This window comes from Nannospalax galili, unplaced genomic scaffold (genome assembly GCF_000622305.1).
Source record: "Nannospalax galili isolate Female #2095 unplaced genomic scaffold, S.galili_v1.0 scaffold441, whole genome shotgun sequence".
Classification (NCBI taxonomy): domain Eukaryota; kingdom Metazoa; phylum Chordata; class Mammalia; order Rodentia; family Spalacidae; genus Nannospalax; species Nannospalax galili.
The window spans coordinates 6,340,268-6,361,817 of NW_008348089.1; the positions used below are offsets into that span (position 1 = coordinate 6,340,268).

Consider the following 21,550-nt stretch of genomic DNA (forward strand, 5'->3'; position numbering starts at 1 on the left):
AGTAAGATCCAGCTATTATAAGTATATACCTTTATTGTTCAGAACCATGTGCAACCAACTGTAACAGTCAGGAACATAAGTGCTTGTCATATAGCCTTACGTTAGCACTTCTACCAGACACAAATGTAAGAGATTCCAGCAGAAAAGAGGGCATGCCATGTATAAAATATAAAATAGATGCTGATGGTATGTTCAGGAACCTCAAAGAGACAGATCTTACTTAGGTCACGATCTAGCCCTGGAATATTAAAATGTATCCATCTCAAAGGGATTACTATTAGGTGTTGATTATAGGATAATATATCCATTTGGTAATTGTTTAACTTCCAATTTTTTGTGCTATGCATCAGTCACTGTTCACATGGACAGGAGACAGTTCTGCCAAAACCCTTTACATCTTTCCTTCTCTTTTGGAATATATGGTGTTCTTTTTCCTACAGTGTTAAGGATGAGACCTTCAGTCATGATAGGAGAGAAAGTAATATTGGTGTGCACAGCCATAGTTGACACTTTCTTAAGTTTATATAGAATTTCTGATTTCACATTATTTATTTTAATTTCCAATTTCATCCATCAGCATTCCAATTTTCCTAAGAAAGTTACCAAAAATAAGAGTATCTGCCAAATGAATTATATGGCTATGAGTGGTGAAGAAATGCTCAATTTATAAGAAACGGAAAAATATCAAAGCAGAATATTTGCTGATTTTATTCATTTTATGGCATTTTTCAGCAAGGTGAACAATATGTCCATATAGCACAATAAAAGCAGTGGCAGCCCAACCCCCTAAGGCATCGTGTACATCAGAGTCTTCTGTTCCTTGTTAAGTAACTAGGACATCTAAGTGCAGAAGTTAGCAGGGACTCACTGTGATATTCCTGAGTGTACTTACATCATACAGCAATCATGTACATGCACCTGGCCACTTTGACGCCGTCCTAGGCGAGCTTCTGAGATTTTGTAAGGTTTACAATTCCTTGACAATTTTGTAGTTACCAGAGAAGATACAGCCATTCCCAAAGTATTTCTTTTATGGTTTATCTAACTGCATTAAACCCTATTCATTATATTTTATAATTTCCAATGCATTACCTTAGTCTGTTTGGGATTGTGACCCGGATGTTCCTCTGACCCTGTGATGAGGAGCCATGGACTGGCCTCCTTTGCACACTCTGCAAAGTTGTCACTCCCCTTCCCTCATCCAGCCAATCGGTTGACCATAGCTGCTTGCAGGGGAGGGGCTAAGATTATAACAGCTGGGAAAACCATGAGGCTGGTCTCTTGCCATTTTGTGAGGCTGTTCCTGGATTTATGTTTAGGTGTTAACTTTCGGACACAGCTGTGAATGGGGGGGGGGCACCTGCTCTTCTGTAAGTAAACCCACACCCCAAGGTCAGTTAGCAAGTCCAATAAACTCGTTAAGATTCTTCAACCTGGGTTTGGAGAACTCTTTTCTTAGGTTGTCACAAAGACCATGGGAGGAGGCAACTGGATGCCACGTGTGCCTCCCAGCAGTGAATTTGACTAACAGGGTTGCTTTTAAAGACTCCCACAAAGTCAGTGAATTCTATATAGAAGAAATGTATATCTGGAATTCTAAAGGCTAGGAGGCCAAAGAACAGGGTGCCGCAGGGCTGGTTGTTGATTGGTGTCTCTGTCATGGTTCACATCAATTCTGTGAATCCTCACTGGGGTGAAAGTGAAGGCTAAGCATGCTCTAGGATCATTGCTAAAGGACACTGCAGGACCTAGGTCATTGGGGGCATGTCCCTAAGGGCTGCATTTTGCCCTGGCCCTTTCCTATGTACTCTTTCTGTGTTTCCGATGCATCATCATGTGAACAGCCTCTGACATATGTTCCTGCTGCTGTAATATTCAGTCTTGGGCCCAGAACCAGCAGAGCTAAGGACATCCTCTAAAACTGTCTGCAAGTTGTTTCCTCTCAGGCACTTGGTCACCATAGTCATGGTTCCTCAAATGAGTGTGCTAAAAATAAATTAGAATCCTCAAATCATTATATTAGCTGCCAAATTATTTTTTAAATTTAATTTTAATTCTTATTTTGTGTGTATGAGTGTTTTCCCTGCATGTATATAAGTGAAACCATGCCTTGCCATTCTAGTGGATACTAGAAGAGGGTGTTGGATCCCCTGGAACTGGATTTAGGACAGTTGTTATCTGCCATGTGGGTGCTAGGATCTGAACCCAGTCTTCTGTAAGAAGAGTCATATCTCTTAATTGTTGAGCCATCTCTCTAGTCCTAATGCTGCTAAATTCTTAAAGGAAAATGTTATAGTATGTTGCATCCATATATATATATACCTCTTAAGTAATGTTAGTGCCTATCTATAAACAATAGAGACACAACATGATTCAGAATATATGTAATATAGGAACCACGTATAAATGACACTACACATCTGTCTATCTGTACCTACCTTAATTCCCTTACTATGATTTTCTCCAGCTGGGTACATTTTCCTGAAAATGGCTTGATTTTGTTCTTTTTGGGTCAATTTGCTTTCAGTATCTATCATATGTTTACATCATAACGCTAATCATCAATTCCTCCCCTTTCAAGGATTCTCTGGGGAATAGCAGATATTGAGGACCAGCACCCCAGTGAAGTGTATTCATGGCAGAGTCTGTGTTTCTTAAACAGTCATCCCACCACCCTGATGACACACAGAACAACTGTGGAATATTGATCTACTCTGAAGTTGGGTCCCAAGCTAAGAATGCAGTGACAATTGCTCTGTTTCTAAAAATTTCTTTCAGAAAACATTAAAAATGCTATATGTTTTCCAAATTTTCAAGGCCTTTATAAGCTTTAGGATTTTGCTTGTAATATTCAATGTTTTGTCCTTACATATCATGAATCAAAAAATATCTTCTAATGTTCTGTACCTGAAATCACCATTCAGACTTTTCCCACAAAATCTACAATTTAGCCACTGTGGAATATATTCTAACTCTTTGGATCAGATCACTCTCTGAAGCTCTTTTTGGGGTCAGTGATATAGAAACTATATTCTTGAATTAATTTTTCCAAGGTCAAATTTTTAACAAAATCTCTGCAAATGATATCTCATAAATTTATTAAAGGGGTTATTTGCTTAGAATAAGCAAACAGAAGAAAGTCCCATGTCTGAAAGCATGTGAAACAAAACCTTTCACAAAGAAACTTCTTTCTGTAGAACTTGGGGAACTCAGAAAAAGCTATGAGAAATCTCAGGTACCAACTTGCATAAAGATGAAGAAACCTGCTGAGATTTAAATGAGGGAGAAAAATGAGCATGTGAGCTGTAGATAAGATGGCAGGGGGCAGGCCATTATTTTTAGTGTATATTAATGTGAACAAGTTCTTTATTTTGTCCATAGCTGCCTGTAATTATCTGGATGGTGTGGGAGAATTCAGGCAGCAAAATGAAGCTGCTGTGCAACAGAAAATTATTTACTTATTTTTCCCATTAAAATCTTACTATGTCTAAAAGATATTACATGTCTTTTTAACATAAATGAAATATAATTCATTTTGGCTTTAATTTTTGTACTTTTTCTTATTAGGATATAAATTCATTTTTCTGACTATATGAGTGATCAAAATACAAGACTACTGCTGTTTGCAAAGGTCAAATGACAAGTATACAACCCTAAACTTATCATGACAAAATGAAAAGGAAAATAAGCATAAAATAATGCTATAGAAACATATGACAGGAGATAATAATTGGTGGCTATTTCAGTTTAAGTTTCATTTAGTGTCTTTGTATTCTGTGAAACATTCAAGATTTGACAGCTCCAAGTTAATTCAGATTTAGTGACATTGAAGTTTAATTCTCAAAATTTATGGAAAGTAAAATGGCCATGGAACATATACTCATGAGTGTATTGATGAATACACATAATCAAGGAAAATTCTTATTCCTTTCTATATTTCTTCAAACCAAACCCCCTTACACCTGACTGAGAACTTAATAGCACTGAAAATTAACTTCATAAAAGACTATCAAATAAGAATAAGGTAGATTAATGATCACCATGAATTCTTTCTTTGTCATTGCCATCAAAAGGTACAATTTATTTCCCTTCTCCTTCAGTTAAGGTCTTCCCTGTGTGAGTTCACACAACAGGTCTGGTTCTGCCTAATTGTTCCCTCAAATTCTTAACTTTCACAATATAACCATATTTAGAGAGAAGAAATGTGTAAATGAATTAAGTTAAATGAGGCAATTGGAGTGGGTAAAGTAGGGAAAGTCTGAGGTAAAAGATGACACTGGCTTTATTGATGTCAATAGGCTTAGTGATGAGGAAGGACTAGCAGGGATTCAAGCTCACAGGACACAGTGCAAAGGCAGTTTTCCACAGCCACAGAGAAACCAAAAACGGCAACAACATATTCTTGGACAGTCACTCTCTAGAACTCTTAGGAAACAAATTTCTATTGTTTGAGCTACCTGGTCTATGGTACTTAGCTATAGCAACCCCTACAACTCAATATGCTTTCCCTAGGAAGTCTTTCCCTAAACACTGGCATTTATTGCACTTTCAGGCTTCTTTGGCAGTCAGGATCCTCTAGATTGAGTGCCCATAACTATGGTGCTACTGCCGAAGTGTGCATATAAACACATGGCTTGCATTGGACACTTGATTTCTTTCTAGGATCTGGAATTTGGGTACATGCTGGGTCCATGGTTCCCCCATGACAAGACCACAGCAGAATCTTCAGTGGTGGATTCCAAGGGGCTTCACTGAACAGAGCACCCATGCATGTCACTCAGTGTTCATTGCCAGTAGCAGAGTGTGGTTCATGTGGAGTTCTGAGCCTAGAAGTTTATACTTTCTCTTCGAACATGCAGGGTAATTACCCTCAAACTACCATTCGATGAGAAAACTCAAGCTAGTCCATGGAAAAGACGAGATGAGGCAGGGAGAGACCCCAACAAACTTCTAATGGTTTAGTTTATAGGTGCCAGAAGGCACTAGATTATCTACAATGTTTACCTCACATGAGTTTAAATAATGACATTCCTAGCTTAAACTAGAATGCTCTTATTTTCAAAAATATTTTTAAACATTTATTATTTGTATTTATTATTTTTATTTTATGTGTATGAGTGTACTATCTACCTGTATGTGCACCCATGTTGTGCAGTGCCTGGGGAGGTCAGAAGAGGGTGTTCGATCCCCTGGAGCTGGAGTTACAGAGAGCTGTAGCCACCATGTGGGGGCCAGGAATCAATCCCGACTCCTCTTCAAGAGCATCCAGTGCTTTTAACTGCTGAGCCATCTCTCCAGCACAATGTTTTATTTTTTTAAACCTCAAACAGATCCTGTGCAAATGAGCTCAGTTCACACAAGAATCATAATAAGAAACGGTCCTTTTAGGCTGACAAATTTTAAATGGTTTATTACACAAAAGATTCTATTTTTAACCAGTCAAAAGTAGTTTCTTAAAATATTCACATTATAGAAAATAGATCACTCTTAAAATTATAACAATGATTAAGACATACTGATAAGAGTTTCCTTTAAAATTATTTTCAGAACTGCTATGGTTTGAATCGCCCCTAAAAACCTGGTTGCTGAAATTTAACTTCTGTTGTGATGGCATTAAGAGGTAGGGTGTTCAAGTGATGTTCAGGACACGGGGGCTCAGGCTTTACGAAAAGACTGACACCATCACTATGGTAGCAGTCTAGTTATTGCTGGAGTGGGGTCCTGGTAAAACAGATGGGTTTGTCCGCGTTTCCTCTCTCTGTCTTGCATGTGCTCACTTGCACACTGCCCAGGCTTGAGCAAGATGCTCCTTGCTGGAAGGCAGGGTATCATGCTCTGTCTTGATGGAAGCCAGGGTATAATGCTCTAAACTTCTCACTCTCCAAAAGTGTGAGACAATAAACTATTCTTGTTTATAATTTACTTAGTATATTGCATTTTGTTATAGCAGAAGAAAATGGACATTGACTATAATATAAATCAACTCCTTAATAGCTACACAAACATAATTTGGTTTTATATTCAAAAGTTTTCCTTCATAGAATTTTATTTTTGCCTGATTCCTTCTTCTCATAAATATGACAGAATCATATTTCTGTCCTAATTATTGATCTCTGGGAATCTCATTATGCTATATCTAGCTTGACCTTTGGTACTTCAGTTGCTTGTGAAGGAAAACAGGTTGTTAGGAACTTGTAGTAACTGAAGTATTGAAATTACCCCTAATGAAACAAACATCCTCTTCCATTCCCACTTCTACCTATCTTCCCTCAAGCTCACAAAAACCAGCCAAGTAAACAAAACTCCATTGATATCTACATAATACTGAGCTGTTTGCAACACCACAAAGGTAGTTATTGAGACAAAAAGGAAAATATAGAGAACCTTAGTACTGCAAATCATGTTTGGCTTTACTATTTTAGGATGACCAAGATATGCTCTATTAGCAAGTTCTGCTGATGATGCAATCAGAAGGCCCAATGCTCAACCACTTCTTACTTTTTTCAAATTATACCACTCTACTTGAACCACCATAATCCATAAACTAGCACAGCCTTGACTGCCTTCTTATCCCTCTACTGATTCTGTCTAAACAGAAGCCAAAGCAATAGCTTTTAAATAAATACAGATCATATCGTCTCCTTTTTTTTTCTAGACATTTCAATGGGTTCCTATCACAGGAACAAGATCTTAAGTAAAACAAGACCTTAAATCTCCAACCGAGCCTGCAAGACCTTTCTTGGCAAGGTCTTTGAACTAATCCTACATTACCTCTGGCTTCACTCTACTTAGCCACAGGGCAGTACTTGCAGGTCAATCATCCTTTAAGCTCACAGCTTCCTGTTTTCAAGCCTCTTTTCTAGAAAATAGGCAGATTTCTTGTGTGTTCATTAGAGCCTTTTCTAAAACACCCCCTACCATGTGCGGGCCTTCTTCAACCATTCATTTTGAAAATGGGCATCACTGCAGAGTCACTTTCTTCCTTTGAAATCTTTATTTTTTATCCTACCATTAACTGCCGCTTCCTGACACATCACATAATTATTTTTTTGTTGTCTATTTTTTCTCACTAGAACTCAAATACCATGAAAGCAAAGATTTGGTTTGTGTTGTTTACATTAAGCCATGCATGTCTTAGAACATTATTAAGTGACTGGTGTTTAATCAATAAATTGTTCCATCAATAAATTAATGAATGTATAACTGAAGCAATAATGCAGAAATGTACAGTATTGGGCTCAGTAGGAAAACAAAAACCGATTTTCAACTTTAAGACCATTAATTCTCAAAAAGGGAAGATAACTGTATTATGATCTCTCCCACTCTACACACATGTAGGACACAGAACAGATGATGCTGTGAAGGCTTTGCCATAATGGGCCCTTCTCTCCAAACATATTCCTTTCCATTATGATACTGTAGATCAAAATGAATTACTGTTGTATTGATGCTATGGCATGTGAATGAGTAAAACATGAGCATGACTTTGTTTGCATTGGGTTTTCCAGAATTCTGATGGGCTTGGATAAGTTTCCTTCAGCAGATGCTGTGTTTTTAGAAGGTTACATGGTCATCCTATTGTGGGACTTGGGAGAATTAAAGGAAATTTTATTACGCCATACTCCTGATGAAATGATTCCATGTCCAATGTTACAGGAGACATGGTATATGCTTTTTTATTGCTTAATATTTTACTATAATTATCAGTTTACCCTCAAGAAAAATTCATATTTACTTTCTTCTTCACAACTGAAGAACATTCCTATTAATTACTTTTCACAAAAAGAATCCAATATGTAAGTTAAACTGAAAACCAAGCAGTATAAAATAAATAACATGGTTTATAAAACTAATATCAAGCACTAATCTTCTAAATAAAAGATTGTTTTAAAATATATTTTTCTTTTCCCATTTGACAATAAAGTAAAAAACATTAAGCTGAAAGATTCTTCATATTATTTATACTACAGGATATTCTTGCTTTAAAGTTTGAGATCTTGCCTGTTTAAAAACAATAGTTAGTACTTTTTATTGGCTTATTATGTGCTGGTTTAGGTCTGTCCTATGTACTTATATTTGAGCCTTGCTTTTAAGAGTCTTAGGAAGATGTGGCTGGACTGGCCCTCATTTTATAGATGGAAAAATTTAGAAAAAACTAACTGGCTCATGGTCACACAGGAAACAAGTGGGACAAGTGGGCCTTGATGCCAGACACTGCCTGTAATGTTGTAGCAAAAATAAAAATAATCCCTAAAAATCGAAAGAAGTGGTTATTATAAAGACTATATAATATATCTCTTTTAAAAATGCTTCAAGCCTGGTGAAATGACTCAGAAGGTAAAGGTGCTTACCACCGAATCTTAGGACGTGAGTTTGTTCCCCAGACCCACATGGTGGAAGGAGAGAAACAACTCCTACATGTTGTCCTCTGACCTCCACACACATGCACCCCCTCCCTTGCACAAAATATATAAATAATGTAAAAATGTATGATCTATCTAGAGTTGCTACATTTTCTATATACTGAAAATTGTACATAATAAAGAAGAAAACATGTGAGTTACTATGCATTACTAAGTCTTGGGTTAAGGCTCTATGGTCAGGTGGTGATACACAGCACTTCTTCCTAACATCACATTCCTATGTGGTTTAATGAACAGAACAGGGAATAGTGGCAGCTCTGGTGAACTGAGCTCTCATGTGACCTGTCCAATCATCCTTCACTAATGTCGGTCAAGCAGTTCTATTTGAAAAGATAGGCAGAGTGCTCAGATTTTCCAGTTGTTTAAAGTAAGACTGCATGAATATTTAGGTCGTATAACAATAAGTTTTGAATTATAAGTATATGAAGCTTAGGAGGACGGGAACTCTTGTGTGGGGAGAACAGAGAATAGGGTCATGTAACAATATAAGACTGGCAATGCCTTTCAGGACATTTGAAAAAAAAAAACAACTAAATGAAGACTAGATTCCAATATTAATACAGAAGGAAACTGACTTATTTGTAAAAAAGAATATTGGTCCTAAACTTGATTTGCCATCTTCAATGCTTAAATATCCAAATCTCCAAAGCCAAACCTCTCAACTTAGTGAAATATTTCTCAGGATGCTATCCAGTTTTCGACATTTATTTTACTAGATCTTTCTATTTTACATTCCTGACAATAGCCAATTTCTCAGCAAATATTCAAGTTGAGGAACAGGTATCAATGGGGCAGTAATTAATGGATAATTTTAAAATTTGTATCCATGTGTGTATGTGCATTTGAAGCATCAGATACCCTGGGAACTGGAGTTACAGAAGCTTTATGAGCTGCATGATGTGGGTGCTGATAACCAAACTCAGGTCCTCTGGATGGGCAGTACCTCCTCTTAGCCACTGAGTCATCTCTGCAGACCCATATTGTGTTTTTAAAAATAATTTCTAACTCATCTTTATTTCAGTTACATATTTAAAGTTTCCTCTGAATATTATTCTGAAGATAATGTTTAAAGGAATGCATCCACTTTGATGCATGGAAGATAACACAAGGTATCTTCCTCCAACTCCAAGAGTTCTGTTTAATTCCAAATAGATGTGAGCAGTGGAAGGGATTTATTTTATCCACCTAACTACTTCCCAGCAGAAAAGAAAAACACAAGTCCCCATACTGCACCAGCAACAAAGCAGCTATTTCAGAGACATGGTGGCTGTATTTACCCAACATCAGGTGTATGGTGATGGGGTTGGGTTCTAGAATAATAGTTCAGGAAACTATGATGTTTAACCTGGACTGTTTGTGGATAGGACTGAAAGACACCTGAGCTATTAGTAAAGCAAACTTTGTGTGTGTGTGTGTGTGTGTGTGTGTGTGTGTGTGTGTGTGTGTTTGCAGAGATGATCAGATACTGAGGGCAAGTACCTATTCAATAGTTTAATTCATTGATGGATTCAACTTGCAGTAGACAAACAAGAGATGTGGAAATGAAGAAGGTGTGGGCTAGTTTGAGGAAATGGGCTTTTGAAGGGCAGATATTGGCCTTGGCTCCTTCCTATTATGCCTCACTGCTTCTTGGTGGCCAACATGAGCACCTCTGTTTTACAACACATTGCCTACATAATGTTGTTGGTGCACAAGTGTGCATTTGGATGTGGAGGTCAAAGGACAACCTCAGGTGTCATTCCTCAGGTACTGTCCAACTTTTGACTTTGAGTCAGGGTCTGTCACTGGTCTGGAACTATACAAATAGACTAGGCCTACTAGACCTATTCACAGAAATACTCCCATCTATCCTCCCCTAGCGAAGGCATTATAAGTGAGTACCACCACCCGTGGCATTCTGGCATTTTATTTGTTTGTTTCTGTGTGTTTTTTGAGACATGGTATCCCTATAGCCCCAGCTGGTCTGGAACTCGCTATGTGGACCAGGCTGACCTCAATGTCACAGAGATTCACCTGCCTCTGCCTCATGAGTGCTGGGACTAAGACGTGCTACCACGACCAGCAATGCTTGACTTTTTAAAAGGAAGGGGCTGGAGAGATGGCGCAGTGGTTAAGAGCTGACTGCTCTTACAGAGGACCCGGGTTCGATTTCCAACACCCACATGGCATGTACGAACCATCCTTAACTCCAGTTCCGGGGAATCCGACACCCTCTTCTGACCTCTGCGGCATTGTACAACACAGTGCACTCACATGCATGCAGGCAATACACTCATACACATAAAATAAAAATAATATTTTTTTAAAAGAGGCTCTTGGAACTAAATTCTGAAGTAGCACTTTATTGACTGAGCTATTTCTCCAGTAAAATATCATAATTTAAAATAAAGTCAGAGATACATAAGAAACACAATATCATTTTTAACAGATTTTTGAAATTATGATACATTATACTTTTAGAGTTCTGCCCAAAATATTTTCAATATATTTTGTGTTTTTATAAAGATAAATAACATTCTATTATTCATTTATACAATGGCAGTTTATAATGATAAAATAAGCTAATGCTGAAGCTTTATTTTATCATTTTAAAGCTTAATTTTTAGATACTTTTAAGTACTAATAGGATGGTTTTACAAGTACTAAAAGTTTTTGAAGAATATAAATTATATTTTCACATGATTGGTGAATTAATAGGGACTGTAAGTATATTAAATATTGAAAGCCAATGCTGTGTATTCTAGGCCCCTGAAAGTCTTAATTACTTATAAAAACCACTTACACACATTAACTCAAAAACAATATTGATTTCTTAGAAAAAGTCAAATAGTCTAACGAAATAATTACACTCACATTAGCTTTATGTCAGCAGATTGTAGAATATAAATGGCCTTTTTAACCTTTGTTAAAAAATACATTCATTTTTGAGAACTGTAATTTATCTATATAGTAAGAAGAGAAAATGGTTTCTGGCGAGCTCTGGAAATTCAATTAAAGTCTTCTTAAAGATATGGTTCTTCTATAAATTTTGTTCCGCACACCATAAACTGGAAATTCCAAATAACACTAAACTTTGAAGCACAGAATTATGACCCCATTTTGTCAAATTATTTATATACCAATAGATTCTACAATCAGAATACTACTCAGCATTCCCCAAATCTTTGATATAGACATGAGATTGGAATGATATTTTGTTTCTCACTAGTCAAAACACCAACCAGGTATGAGCAGAAACTAAAGGCCCTCAATAGAACCGACTTCCTAGCATTATCTCAGTAAGACAAAAAATATAAAATACAGAAAAGCCCTACCAGTCACTGTACAGGGCTTACTCAGCAGAAGGCTGAATAATAGCCAAGTCCTTATATGAAAAAGAGAAGAAAAATAACTTTATAATAAAATTCAACAATCATGAATAACCTTATAAGGCAAAATGGTGTATTTCTCTTTTTGTAGTGCACAGAGCTTCCCAAATTGAACAATACTACTAGTCCCACCACTTAACCACATATTTAAATATTTTAAAAATATAGTGTATTTAGGAAAAGCAATCCGTACTTAATGGTGCAATCATTACAAAACGAAAGTTAGGATCAAGAATTCAAGTGTGGATCCATCAAATAGTATTGCCAATGAAAACAAAGGAACAACAGCTGTGGGTGTGTAGATGTGAGCCAGTGACTGAGTAAAGACACAGGATGGGAAAGCTCTTCTTCGTAGGGATCAAAGGATCACAGTACCAGAGAGAAAACAATACACATAAGGGAGACACTTTCCACAAAGTATTGCAAACTTTCACCTTTAGGCAGCAATGGAATTACAATAGCACAAAAGGAAAATGATATTTTAAACATTTCAAGTCAGATCTTTCAAGATAAATGTGCTTTGCGCTTGGTGGTGCACACCTTTGATCACAGCATTAAACAGCATTAAAGAGGTTGATCAGGAGATGATCTTCAGTTCACCAGCAAGCTGGGTGCTATAGTTAAGACCCTGTTTCAAACAAAACAAAACAAAACAAAACAAAGACAAGCAATCAAGCAAGAAGATTAAAGCAGTTCATCTCAAGTCTGTGGACGAACTACCCAGTGAAACTATATGATGACCTACAAATATTGAAAAAATGAAACTTTTGTTGTTCATCTTTTACCTTGAAAGGCACCGGCTCTTCAGTCAGAGGACTGACTGGAAGCGAGGTGGTGCTGCTGGCTGGGCTCATGTCACTCTGCAAAGAAAGGATGCCGCATTAGGAGGGCTCTCTTGAGGTCATTTTCACTGTTTCTAACTATGAACCCATCACTTACCATGACAGTACACAAATAACTGTGTACATGGAAAAATTCAAATTCTCATTATGCAGTAACTCATCACATATAAAGAAGTACTTATCTGGAAATCAAACTATATTCTTCATAAACATTTTAATTACATTTTGTTAAATTGAATGACTACCTTTTGTGTTTGGGTTTTATGCAACAATTTTACTTAATTTATAGATTTACTTTATCTCTCAAGATTAAATTATCTATATAATGTGTCGTGGTATTATAACAATGGGTTTTGGTTTTATTTTCAAACATTAATCACATTTTTGTCCTTCTATAAGAGATTTAAACTATATGTCTAGCTATTTTCCATTACCTAAAATATATAGAATTGAAAATTTAAGCAACAACATTCTTTACAGTTCCTCATTACAGACAGCACTTGACATTTTATAACCTTTCTTCTAGTCTTCATATTTTTAATTAAATATAAGGATTTTTACTAATTCTTTGAGAATTTCATACAAGCATAGGGTGTGTTTTGATCATATTTACCCCTCACTCCTTCCCCCAACTCTTCCAGATCTACCCCACACATCCTCCACATTTTGTGACCATTTTTTTTCTGTTTTTTAATGACCCATGAAACCAAATTTATGTTGCCCCTGTACTCATGGGTATGGGGCCATCCACTGGAGCATAGGCAACCTATCAAGGGCCAGTCCCTCAAAGAAAACCAACTCTCCCTCCCTCAGCAGCCACCAAGCTTCAATAGTGCCTCAGCTAGGGAATGAGGCTTGTGAGCCTGCCCTGTCCACACTAGGATGGTGACTGCTTTGATCTTGTGCAGGCAACCAAAGCAGCTGTAAGCTCATGAGTGCAGAAGGCCTGTCACATCCAGAAGACATGGTTTCATCCTCTCCTTGTCAACCTCTGACTCTTACAATCTTCCCATCCCCTATTCCATGATGGTTCCCTGAGCCTTGGGGGAGCAGCTCTGATATAGATGTCCCATCTGTGGCTGAGCAATCCACAGACACCAGTTCTCTACATTTTTACCAGTTTTGTGTTCCTGCTTTAACCTCCATCTACTGCACAAAGAAACTTCTCCAATGAGGTCTGGGAGCTAGCTGCACCAGTCTATGGGTACAGAGATACAAATTCAGAATTCAGTTTGATCTTATGTCCATTTAGCAAGATATGGTAGCAGGTTCATCCCTGGGCCAATGAGCTCCCCAGCTGCTGGTTCTTGAACTAATTTACAGTATCAGGCATGTGTTTTCTCTTATAGAGCAGACCTTAATCCAATGAGGAAGAAGTTGGTTACCCTTCTAACATTTGTGGTAAAATTTCACACATGGGCATATCTTTCTAGTCTGGTATTTATTGTAGATCAAATAGTTCACAGCTGGGTAGGACTACTGATGATTTTTCCTCCCTACCCATAGCACCTGGTATTATAAAAGCTAGTCTGCTGGAAGGAGGCTTCCTGGTAAGTACTGGTTTGGTTTCTCTGTGTCCTGTTACAAAGCGTCATTCAATTTCTGGTGGGCAATAGCTTATATTGTTTGGGGTGTCTCTAGGACACCTCTGGCCAACAACTCTAGGGGAAATACCAAATACCTGACACTAGCCTTTTATTTGAAAACGGTAAGTTCTTGGAGGACCATTATTCCTGTGTTACTACAATGAAACTCTTCATATGGATATGTATGAATATATGGAGGTTTTAAAATGGGTTTTCATATGTCTTTTTCATACATTCTTAGTGTTAGAAATCACTTCCCTCACTCCTCCTCTGCCTACTGAGTCTCCCTCGCCATTGTTCCCCTCTACGTTACCCATGTCTACTATGCTCCACATAAAAATTTTCTTCTCCTTCCCTACCAATGGCCCCCATCTAGTTTCCAAAAGTTAAAAAAGAAAAACATTTATACCAAAATAAGGAAATTATTGGAGTTTTCTAATGTTATTGTAATCTTTTCAAAAATAAGGAAAGAAAAATTTAAACAAGAGATTATCTTTGAAAATGACATTTGAGTTAGGAGTCAGCACTAAAAGCAAGAATAAGATTCTGGGAACAGACAGTATCAGAAGACACTCCATTATATCCCTAATGTATTTTCTTGGAGAAATTCTTCCTAAGATAAGCAAATAAAATGTTAAAATTTCATGGCTACATTTTTTCAGTTTGATTTCCAAATATATATGCACACAAATACAGGAAAATGTACACTAAGATTAAAATAAAAGAGTGGATTAATCTTGCTATAAAAAGGATAACTTCAGTTCAGATAAATGAATATACTCAAAAAATGGAAGATGCTATAGTTTCTTAGAGTTTCATTCTATTTTAATTGTTTAAAACTCATTTATCAATATCTTCTATAAACTAAATACATTTTAAAATGGGCTTTCTTCAGACTTTCTAGTCCGGAAACCTAGGGAGAAAAAGGGTAAACACCGAACTGAGCTGTTTGGCATGATTTTCAGGTACTACATTCAATATCTAGCGAGTTAAGATGTTTACAGAAGGGTTTCAGATAAATATTCAACAGCCCATGCAAAAGTTGGAAAACACATAGAGATAACAGGTGAGTTAGGTGCTACATTTAATTTCTAAATATAGTCAGAGCTTCCAGACCTTTTATTTTATCAAAACCTGGTAGTATTATGGATTACAAAATTTATCTAATATAGGAAAACCCAGGTAACATTATGTGTTTCCAAATCCATCTGATTCTATGGCATAACCAAAAGAAAATATCTTCTATCAAAGAATTCATTTTTAGAATACTAAGAGAAGGAGCTAATAAAAACTTTACAGAAATTAGAAAAACATCATGAAAACATGACTGAGCTTCGAGTTTTTTTTTTGGTAATTTAAGCAAGTGTCAGAACAACTCTAGCTGAGTGGAATTTCTGATACGTGGTTGCCATATTGGTCCGCATAACTTGTTGAAGTATCAAGCCCTTAACATTAGCTGTGAAAACCTAAAAGCCTGGATTATATTCTTGCAGGAAAAGGTTTTGAACTCCTTCAAGACAGTAAAGTTAAAATCAAAACACATATCAAACTTTTTGGAGGGCTGAGGCTTCCCATAAGTTACCAGAAATAAGTATGTATAACTTTCAGGGCACCTGAGGGCAGCTCCGGGCTTGGCCTCAGGTATCAGTGATTCTTTGTTGTTCTTAGTAAAGCTTTGTTTTGCCCGTAACTTCAAAATCCAACTTAGAGTGTGACACTTTATTTTTATTACTCTTAGAAAATCTTGACACGAACGTTTTAAGAAACAAATCAATCTTATATGAAATCATTTGATGAGTGAAGTGAGAAAAACATATCCAAAGCCAAATAGAAGTATTTGTTTCTTATGTTATTCCTTTCCCAATGGTTTCCATGATCTTATATTTAGGTGTCATTCCAGTATGTTTACTCTTTTAAATAGAATTCCAGTAAATCCTGTGGAAATAAGTCTCATGAATACTTTATATTTTAATTTATTTGTGCTTTCACTGAAATACAGCAGTACTGACATAACTGTCTTATCAAAATACAAATTAGTAGAATAGTTCTTCTTACATTTTACATTTTAAAAGTAATACTATGAGGCTGGAGAGATGGCTTAATGGTTAAGAGCACTGACTGCTCTTGCAGAGGACCCAGGTTCAGTTCCCAGAACCTACATGGAAGCTAACAACCATCCATAACTCCAGTTCCAGGGGATCTGATGTTTTCTTCTGGTCTTCACAGGCATTGCACAACACAGGTGCACTTACAAGTTTGCAGGCAAAACACTCACACATAAACAAAATGGAATAAAGTTTTGTAGTAGCAATATGTGTTAACTCAGAATGTTCTTATAAATATGTTTTATTAGCAGGCTTCACCTGCTTTTTTGTATTCAGGCTTTGGAAAGAGCTCACAATATCATAAAACTGAATTCCATGGAAACATAAGCAAGCTGTTGTCTCAGAGAAGCAAACATCCCAACAGGATAGAACTCCTTCACTCCAGTGTGAGATCTTGGGATTCGTTATACACCAGAGATGGCCCCAGATATTGTGGTGTGGTGTGCTGTCAAGAGCCAGTCCTGAAAAAGCAGGGATCGTTCCTCTGGATGTCTGGCACTAGGTTCCTCAGGCAGTCCAGAAGTCCATTCTTTTCATTTATTTATTTATTTATTTATTTATTTATTTATTTATTTATTTATTATGATTTATTTATTTGTTTATTTATTTTTTATTTATTGAGTCTTTTTGAGTCAAGTTCTCTCTGAATTCCCAGAGGCCTGAAACTCACTATGTACACCAGGTTAGCCTTAAACTCTCATAGAGAGATCTGCCTGCCTCTGCCTCCCAAGTGCTGGAGCTAAAGGCATACACCATCACACCTGGCACAGTCCATGCTTTCCAACAACAAAAAGAATAATATAACATCTTTCCTACCTTTAAAATATTTCGCTCAAATTAGCTTCCCCTTTTTCCATTTCTGTCCATGTAGTCTACCTTCTTTTATGGTTTTCTACAAATTGAGTTTAATGTTGAGTATAATGGTTAAGTTTAGTAACCGAATGAGACAGCATTCCCTCTGGACATTTTTGGAAGCATTCTGGTCAGTATTACTCTTCCCTCACACATCTCTTCTTCAGAGCTCTTTCTAAACTCAGATAAACTTTTCAGGGCTGTTACCCTGCCTTCAGAATATAACTCCTCTACATTTTGATATGGATATATGTCATCTTTTACCCATGCATCTGATGCTTTGTCCCTATCTGTCCCCATTTTAGGGAGGTGGGAAATCTTCCAGAGGTATAGCCTACTTAGAACTCTTCCAGGCATGTGGTGTTGTCCCTTGAAGTGGTAATGGGGCCTGGACTCAGTTCTCGGTCTCTTTTGCTCTCCATTCACCAAGACCTAAGCTGTCTCCTCCATACTTCTGTCATGATACACTGCCTGAACATGGGGTGGACCTCCAAAATGGGGAATCAAATAAACCATGCATCTTTTTAAAGTTCATTATGTCAGATACTTTGTTAAAGTAATAAGAGCTGACTCACATACACTAATTTTTGTTTTACCTTCCTACAATTTTTATAGGTCTGTGACCTTTCACAAATAATTCATGTGTAACCACCAACAAAATCAAGATACAGAACATTTTCCTCATTTCACAGTGCTCCTTCAACCACCTATACATCCAGCCTCTTCCATTTCTGGTCCAGGTGATGTTTCCTGTCACTGTGGCTTATCTACTGCTCTGTCTTTTGTCATATATGTTTATCACAAATATTTTACTCAGCTTTGAACCACATCTTTTAAAAACAATATGCTCAAAAGAACCTGATTTTCCCATCCTATTTATCTTCCTAGCTAGTTTTTATGACTTGTATGATTTCCTCTAGGAAATCTTGGGCTACCTGAGGTGCACAAGGATTATTTTTTGTTTCCTTTTATTAACCTTTCATTTCAATAGTTTATGGTCAAACATTAGCAGAAACAGAAATGCTTTATAAATGCTTTCTCACTTCTTTAGAAATGCTTTTCTGATCTTTCTGTGTGTATTGAATTTTAAATGACCTCAATTTTTATATTATGCAAATTCTTACCCAAATTTTTCACAGATTAATTTATATTTTAACAAATATTTTAGTCTGTACTCGATTTTCCTCATTATATAAAATTTTAATGTTTACTACCATATTAACCACACCTTATTTATAACGTGAAATAGTAGACAAAGTATTTATGAGTGTATCAAAACGTGAAATAGTAGACAAAGTATTTATGAGTGTATCAAAGGAGGGAAGAGAGGCTTAATTAAAATATAAAAATATTCTAAGAATGTGAAAACCTCTCATTAGAGTCACTGACTATGGAACCTCCTCAGCAGATGGTTCTCAGAAGAAGTCTGAGGTGTGAAGGAGGAAGACAAGGACCACAGGAGAAGAAAAGTGTCTATGGACTCAGAGCTTGGCTTTTAATGCCAATGACATGTCTTTGACACTGGGAAAAAAAGACACATAAAAAAGAAAAAAGGTCCTTGAAATAAAATTCTAAGACACAGGTAAGAGATATTCTCTCCTACAAAACTTTCAACTAGGTAAAATATGACTTAAGTACTTAGAGATTCCTTTTTTTAAATGAAAAAGACATTTTATTTTAGACAGGTTCATGATTATATGTGCTACAGCAAAGGCTGGTTATGGAAAAGTTTCACTTCAAATCTTCACTGATGGATAAATTAGAAATTATTTCAGAATGTTAACTTCTGATAAAAAATGTATTTAACCCAGTAGTATATTGTGTTTTACATTTATTTGTAGTCCCTATATTAGAAGCAGAGGTTAAATTTTCACCATAAAAATATGAGAATAACCTTATAGCTACCTAAAGTCATGGGCTGTGAACTCAATTCCATAGTACTGTTCTGAAAATATACCCCTAGGTTGTTAAAGAAATTCCAACTCCATGCAAATGCACCTCCATTTGGTACACTGAGAACTGGCTGACACAGGAGCAAAGCAGATGGCATGGCAACAGCTCTAAATGAAACAGAGTCTATGTATGTGCAGATACATGCAAGGACAGATGAGGTCAAGAGCCTGGCAACCTGAAAGATGGCTCAGTGGATAAGGATACTTGCTGCCAAGCCTGATGACTTGAGTTGGGTTCTTGTCACACACATGGTGGAAGGACAGAGTTTACTGGACAAAGTAGTTCTCTGATCTCAAACATGTCTTTGTGTGTGATAGCCTGTGATCGCAACACACATGTGTACTCAGGATTGCTATAGTAGTCAATGTCGATGAGGAAAAGCAAATATAGGTATGTACAACTATGAAACTTATGCTTGGTAAACCCAGGAAAAAAAAGTTGGACAAGGTGGTACACAAGTATAATCCCAGTTTGCAGAAGGCTGAGGCAAGAGGACTGCAAATTCAAGGACAGTCTGACCTACTTAGAAAGACCCTTTCCCAAACAAATAGCAAGAAAACAGAAAATAAACAGTAGACTTTTCAGATTCCAATCTGCGGTCTCCCAAAAATAAAAAAATAAACATGAAAGAAACCATTTTTTGCTATAATAATAGTTTTTTTTTCCAAGTTAAATTTCAGACAACAGTTCATACCATGTGTTAGGATTAAGGAGTTGTAAATGTTTTGTTGGAATGTGACCCTGCTCAATTAACACTGCATACTTGACACTGGGCATTTTAAACACAGTGAGAGTGTGGTCCTCTGCACACTGCAGTAAGTAGCTGGAAGTTCAAGAGAAAAACACGCTACCAAGTAAACCAGAACCAGGTTGAGTTTTGAGCATCACAACTTTTCCACTTTACGGTTCTACTTATGATAAATGCAAACATTAACTCGCTTTAATAGCATTGAGAAACAATGTTCTTAACTTCCTTTCTATAGGAAGAGCTCTTAATTGATTCACAAGTGGTCTGTTACTTGAGCCTATCTTCTTCTAAGTATAAAAAAATTTTGCAATCAACTCTTTGTATACCAGCAAGAAATTTTACATTAAATTCAGTTGTAAATACTCTGATATGTTAAATGAAGAAAGTGCTTTTGCATCCATGAAAATAAGGGAATGTTTTTCATAAGTATTATAATTCAATAACGTGTTTCTCTTAGCACATAGGTCCTGGATTGTTGTTTGTTCTAATTAATGAATAAGGGCTCCCTAGAGAAATTTCTGGCTCCATTAGGACAGGGCATGGGATGCATCAAGTGTTTCTAGAAGCTTCTGTGTTAGAAAGTAAAGGAGTGCTCATAAAACAGATGAGAGGACAGCAATGACAAACTTGCCATCAGCATGAAGCAGCTCCAAACACCGAAGATGCAGTGAAAGGAACAGGAAAGTAAATGCAATAGCATTGTGGAGTAACAAAATGTTTTTTGATCTGTGAATTCACAAGGAAAGAAATAAATGATTGAATATGCAACTGTGGGAAAAGAGGAATAGTCATACCAATATATAGGTATTATTTTTCTTCAAGAGATGGAACTTAACACCACATTGCCACACCTATGATGCCTTTGGGGATGCTTCCAGGGGAGAGCACAAGGAGGGAGTGGCTGTAGGATCAGGAACCTGAAGAACTCCTTCTTACCCAAGTGATGGATATTAGCAACACACAAATGGCATGCATCCTACACAGGTGATGAAAGCATTCATTCTCCAACCCAGCAACTCAGTATGATCATAAGAACATCATTAGATAAAAATAAACTGAGACGTACTCTGCAAAAGGCTTGGCCAGTGTTCATCAGTACAGACAAGGCCATGAAAACTAGAAAGCCTTATTGTTATACCCATAGATTAATGCATCTCTCCACTCTCTCCAGAGAAGCTTCCTTATGCAACAGATGACAACACAGAGACCCACAACTGGCCAATGTACAGAGAGCAAAAGTCTGCAGTGTGCTTCTCCCTGAGTAGGATACCTTTATCAAACCTCTGCCTCCAAAGGCTCAGGGATCATTGTGGAAGAAGAGGTGAGAAGACCATAAGAACCAGAGGGAGCGAATGACCACAGAAAACAGTTTTCCAAACAGATAGTCAGTTACTCATATGAACTCACAGCAATGATGACAGCATGCACAAGTCCCATGCACCAGTGCGTATGCTTGTGGATGGGTGCCTGTCATTGCCCAGTTTTTCTTCTGCGGGGGACGTGAATTTATCTGGGATTCACGCCTGGGACCCCCTTATCCTTTCACGGGAGTCTTTCAGCGGCAAGTGCGCTAATGGCTCTTATTTGCTTGACCCGTGCCCGTGGGGCTTTCTCAGTGGCTGGAGAGAGGGATGGAGAGAGGGAGATACAGATAAGGGGTCTTGTCTCCACCC

At 37.1% G+C, this 21,550-nt stretch overlaps 1 protein-coding gene across 1 annotated transcript in view; it reads right to left on the reverse strand.

The window, feature by feature from the left end:
* Ccser1 (coiled-coil serine rich protein 1) overlaps positions 1-21,550 on the reverse strand; it is a 1,141,328-nt gene that overhangs the window by 573,280 nt on the left and 546,498 nt on the right. The window contains exon 7 of the mRNA XM_029569084.1: positions 12,577-12,651. Coding sequence (XP_029424944.1) covers positions 12,577-12,651 — 75 coding nt within the window. The remainder of the gene's footprint in view (positions 1-12,576; positions 12,652-21,550) is intronic.